The following is a 6058-nucleotide window of genomic DNA, read 5'->3' as shown; positions in this document are numbered from 1 at the left end:
AAATTGTAGTATAAAGTCCCTCACAAATGTTAAAGTAGCTAAATGTATTGCTCGTTGCCCACAGGGGTAAAATAAACCATTGAATCTGAACGAATTTACACCAAAAAAAATTTCAGAATCTTCACATCAGAAAAGCGAATACTGTATTTTGGCAGTGCACTCATTTCTGTTTGCATACATTATTCAGCTGTATGAGTATGCAGCCAAACATATGTCATTTTATTTTAAAGGCTGCCAAGAAACTCAAGGTGCTAAATTAAAGAAACCAGAAGATGAAGAAGGACTTTGCACACCGAACATTTTGGAGCGCCATTAAAAACTGTGCAACATTCAGTTCCTCTGTGTTTATTGAGAGAGGGTCGCGACTGTGAGTTGCAGCCAAAGCGCCAATGAATGAACACATTCTTGTCCGCGCGGGCGACCAATAACAACTTTGCTCCCCTCTGTGGTTGCGTGTGTGTGACGCGTCACGGCCGGGGCGCGCCCACTCCACACATCTCCGCGCAAAAGGAGCCCTCCGACAAAGTTTAGTTTGGATGGCCTCGCGGAAAGAGTGCACACGGCCGTCTGGAGGGGGGACGAGGTTCTGTAAAGTGGAAGCTAAGTCGACTGTCGTTCTTTAGATGTTCATAACAAAAATTCTTCAGTCAGTGCAGCTTCTGTGCTCGGTAAGATATTTTCTAAATACTTTAAATATCAAGAGTGATGTATTTCTGTCAGTATGTTGTGTCTTTTATGAATGGTAAGCAACCTTATGTATTAACTGAGAAGTTCATGTAATGTGGGAATGAGTCATTTAAATGCACACCGTAGAGAAATGCTGTCACATAGTTCACTTTCCAGTAGTTTTGAATTGATGACACAATCATTTAACTATAGTTTCCCAAATGCTAATGTTCTTTCATTGTTTATCAATCATATTTTTAAAAAAAACATTTGAGCATATGAGCCTGATTCTATCCTTGATTTACTTTTAATACCAGAAAAAACTGTGTTGTCCATAAAATAAAGATGTTATAGTCTACATGGAGTAGTAAGCGAAGCGATTTACTGTATACTGTATGTTCTTTGTCCTCTGAAGTTTCAGTTCCGTAATCTTGATTTTGAAACATTTCTACGTCTAAGTATGTTTTCCACATACAAATTCCCAAATATATTATTCATAAAAGAAGAAATAGTCCAATTCGGTCCCTCAAGTTTCAGCTGACATAAATATACAGTGTAGTGTTTGAGCTCCAAGGTAACTGTTAATACTTTTTCCATGTCTGAAAAGTGTAGCGGTATGTATCCAAGTTAGGCACAAAGGCATGAGCTTTGAGTGCATATTCCACTGACACGCCATTAAACTTCTAAAGAGAACATGCTCATTTGTGAACAAAAAATACATCTTCTAAATTGAGCTGAATTTCTTAAATACACTGTATAAAGCTTGTGACCTTGATAGTGCCACAAATGTTCAGATGAGCAAGATTGAACTTATCACCCTGAAAGCTGTTTACTGATGACTGCAGTGGAAAAGTAACTATTCTTGTCTGCCCTTCCAAAACAAAAAACAAAAAAGTGCCTTAACTGTGCAAGAAGAGAATGATTCATCCGTTTGTGGTTCCTCATGCCTCTTCTGTCAACCATGTCACTTGACGCAATGTTGATCCAAATGGATGTTCACATTATGTTCCAGGCTTACCCAGGACACACCCTGTACTCGCTTCAACACAGGAACTGAATGAGGGGTTGTCGCGATTCCTGGATCATTTTGGAGAGCAGCCAGTTGTGAGGCTAGAACTCAACAGGTAGGTACAACAGAATTATCAGTGATTCTTGGCATAATCTTAGAGGGAAAGTCAACCCAAAACAATTGGCAATAATATGTTCTATGTAGCCCCACTAGTGTAAATATGATGCTTTGGTCAATATTGCATTAGCAAAATATGCGTTAAGCAGCTAAATCCAGCAGCTTTTATCAATATTATAAGGTGGCCATTTTGCCACTTGCTGTCGAGTGAAAATGACATCACAGTTGCACAGGTCAGGTAACAACCAATCACAGCTCAGCTTCAGAAAACGGGTGAGCTGTGATTGGTCATTTCCTGAGCCCTGAGCAATGATGTCATCTTCAGGCGACAGCAAGTGGCAAAATGGCCGCCGTTATGAAATTTAATTAAAAGTTTAATGAAAGTTGTAGTGTTGTTGTAATTTGATTAATCAATTATTTTACATTTCTTCATTTTTCAACATGAAGACTATTTCATTTTGGGGGATACCATGTCTAGTAAACTGCGATGTCATCTTCAGGTGACAGCAAATGGCAAAATGGCCGCACCCTGAGATGGATAAAAACAGCTGGATTTTGCTTTATAACTCATATTCCACAAATGTAACATTACATCAAAATGTCATGTTGAGACTAGTGAGGCCACATATAACATTATTGTCAAGAAATGTTGAAGGTTGTCTTCCCCAAAGGGATGGATGTGACTATCAGATTTCCCTGTTAGGTTCATCTCCACACAGCAATGGACGACTCCGGAGAGGACTATGGAAACTACAGCTATTACGAGTACCTGGAATACGGCGATATTGAAGAATTTAAAGTCGACCACAGGCAGAAAGAAGCAATGCACATCATCTCAGTCGTCATTTACATCATTTCCTTTGTCCTCGGCCTGATTGGGAACGGAACGGTCATTTGGGTGACGGGATGCAAGAGCAAAAGGACTGTCAACAGCGTCTGGCTGCTCAATCTGGCCTTGGCCGACTTTGTCTTCGTGCTCTTCCTCCCCTTCTACATTGACTACATCCTGCGCGACTTTCACTGGGATTTTGGCGTGGCCATGTGTAAGATTAATTCCTTTGTGTGCGTCATGAACATGTACGCGAGCGTCCTGTTTCTCACGGTGCTCAGCGTGGACAGATACGTCTCGCTGGTCCACCACAACTGGTCTCGCAGGTTCCGAACGGTCCCTCGAGCCTGCTTCACCAGCGCTTGCGTGTGGGTCACGGCTGCCGTCATGAGCTGCCCCGCACTCATCTTCCGGGACACGGTGCGCCTACGTGACAAAGTGGTGTGCTTCAACAACTTCCACGCTCAGGATGGACAGTCAGCAGCTGCGAGGCACATTCTCGTGGTCTCCATCCGTACCACAGTGGGCTTCCTGTTGCCGTTCTCTGCTATGTGTGTGACCGGAATCCTTCTGACGGTGAAGGTGAATCGATCCCAGGGCGCCGTACGCATGTCTGGCTTCACCAAAACGGTCTCCGCCATGATCCTGGCCTTCTTTATATGCTGGGTCCCGTTCCACATCTTTAGCCTGATGGAGCTGTCCATACATTCCTCGCTGCATCTCCATAACGTGCTGAAAATGGGATTTCCTCTGGCCACCAGTTTAGGTTTTTTCCACAGCTGCATTAACCCAGTGCTCTATGTGCTTTTGGGTAAAAAAGTTCGCAACATCTTGAAACGTGCATGCCTGGACATCACTAAAAGCTCGCTAAGAGAACTCAGCCAATCCGTGTCGGCCACTGAGATGGAATCTTTGCCAGGAGTCCCTCACGTCCAGGACAGGGCACCAGAGGATCCGGTGGCCTCATCAACGCTGTAATCTTTATACGTAGATGCAGACTGGATGTAAAAAGTCTACACACCCCATTTCAAATGCCAGGTTTTTGTGATATTAAAAAATAAATAAAAAATGAGAGTACCGGTAAGATAAATCACCTCAATTTTTTTTCAATCATTTATGTGAACTAAAACTGTACAACTAAAAAAATGTTTCTGGGACGTAACTGTGTTTAAAATTAGTCAATCACATACAAACTCATGTTAGATGTGAGTCAGCACACACATGCCGCTATTTAAAGCGCCTCTGATTAAGCCAAATTAAATTTCAGATGTTCTAGTTTTTGTTTTTGAACTTTCTCGTAGAACCCTGCAGGTTTTGTGCTAACTGACTTGTATTAGGAAATGTTTACAATTCCCTCGACTTTGACCAAGGCTCCAGTTCCAGTCGGGAAAAAAAAAAAAAAAGCCCCAGAATGTGCACACTTGTGCAACCATATTAGTTTAGTTGTTTATTCTTACTTCCCTTCTCAAAAAGTAAAAAAATAAAATGAGTATAAAAAAAAAATCAATTGTGTTGTATACATGATAGATCACATTAATGGTGGAAAAAAAAATTGAAATGATTTATCTAAAACTAACATTTGAATGGGGATGTGTAGACTTTTCATATCCACGGTATGTTTTCAACCAACAATTACATTAAATGGAAAAACTTTATACACTACACTACAATACTTTGTACTTCTCCATGTACTTTTCAATTGTGGAGCCTGGAATAAACATAGAAGGGCTACACAGTCAAAAAACAAAAAAAACATGTTATATAAAAAGTAATTTTATGAGAATAAAGTTGCAACTCAAACGAGTGATTGTTGATTTCGTTTGACAAACTAAACGCTGGTAAAAAAATAAAAAATAAAAATCAACAATCCTGATCTTAACACAAGTATAAGTACAGTACGAGTGTAATAAATATTACGACTTTATTCTTGTAAAATTACAACATTGCTCTTGTAACAGTAAGACTTTATTGATGTTGTATTGTTGTCTTTTCTTTTCATTGTGGTGGCCCCACCACTTTACAATAACTTTCCTACATTATTTAATTTAATCTGCCTGAATGTATTTTTAACATAACAAACATACAGTATTGCAAATTTCTCTTCTCAACTGTGACTATGTGCATTTACATGAACCCTTAAGATGTTACAAGCAAATGTAGAGCAACCTGAACACAACTTTCATCAAGCTTTGTGAATTTTGCCGATGACGAAAAATGATGCTAAGGGATTTTCATTTTGTTCTATTGAGAAAAGAATGAGATATCACATAGATATGTAAAAGTAGTATGTATATTTGCTGCTAGAGTTGACTTTATTTGTAGAAATGTTACACATATAATCCACTTAATATATTCCAACTAAATATTGCCTTAATAAATGTGCTCTACTGTACATTGTTTGGATTTATTATTATTATTATTTTTATTGTTTGCCCAGCAGTGTCTGGGTTTTGCCATTCAAGCTTTGAACATCTGTGTACAAAATGACTTATATACTTTTCCAGGACTGCTATTTGAACAAGAATGACTTTGGTCCAGATGTGCATTTTGTTTTGTTTTGTTTGTCTTTCCCTACAGGCAATGATGCCTTCAAATTCAGTCATTTCCTGTTTTTTTTCCTCCCACATTGCTGAACTCTGACATACAATGTTGACATAAGAAATGTCTAAGATCCAGTTACTGGAATAATGTTTGATAATTATGATTTTTTTTTTTTCCAAATAATTCTTCTGTTCACTTTTTGCCATTCGAAAACATAAGTACTTACTGTACCTTTTTCACAAGAAAAAAATATTGAATTGAGTATTATATTTTAATTCACCTCAAATTCACTCACTATTTGCCTAGCGATTCAGACTTCAGAATGCTAAACATTTGCACAAAAAAAATAAAATAAAAAAATAAAAAAATCAAAATCACATTTTTCAAGAATTCCAAAATGGAGAAATTCTACTTTCTACATTTCAATTCATTGCACCACACTTGAGTTCAGGCTCTGGTCTTCAGCATTCTCTCTTCAGAATATGATGAACCTACTAGCCTATGATAACTCTTGCAGCATGTAACAATCGACTATATACACAATAGTATTTGTATAACTTCATAGAAAATAATTCATTACCATTTCATTTAAATCGAGTATGCCCTTTAAATGTTGTGACGTCACAAAAATGCGTTGTTAGCAGTCACTTGCCGACTCTGCCAAGGTAAGTGCGACTAAAATGAGGGAATAGAAATAAATATCAATATCTTGCATGTACTGTATTTGAAGTGTGATTGAACCCAGTGTCAACGTTGAATTTAGTTAGCATCTGGTTGAAGGTAGCTTGTGAGTGGCTACAGTATACTAGTAGTACGTCTGCGATGAGTAATATTGGGGTACAGTATGTCAATCAGATGGTCAAATGCTAAAATAACGAAGAATAAACACTTGCCAC

General features: G+C 38.5%; 1 protein-coding gene across 1 annotated transcript; it reads left to right on the top strand.

Annotated features, from left to right (window-relative positions):
* Positions 1-507: 507 nt before the first annotated feature.
* Positions 508-5013, top strand: cmklr2 (chemerin chemokine-like receptor 2). The gene is made up of 3 exons (XM_077537632.1): positions 508-668; positions 1679-1790; positions 2496-5013. Exon 3 carries the CDS (start codon positions 2514-2516, stop codon positions 3597-3599), a length of 1086 nt encoding a protein of 361 aa, XP_077393758.1. The 5' UTR covers positions 508-668; positions 1679-1790; positions 2496-2513; the 3' UTR covers positions 3600-5013.
* Positions 5014-6058: the final 1045 nt, after the last annotated feature.

Source organism: Festucalex cinctus, chromosome 11, assembly GCF_051991245.1.
Source record: "Festucalex cinctus isolate MCC-2025b chromosome 11, RoL_Fcin_1.0, whole genome shotgun sequence".
NCBI lineage: Eukaryota > Metazoa > Chordata > Actinopteri > Syngnathiformes > Syngnathidae > Festucalex > Festucalex cinctus.
This window is presented reverse-complemented; position numbering and strand designations above follow the sequence as displayed.

Coding starts and splice junctions, on each gene's coding strand:
- cmklr2 (XM_077537632.1), top strand. CDS start 2,514: ATGGACGACTCCGGAGAGGACTATGGAAACTACAGCTATTACGAGTAC.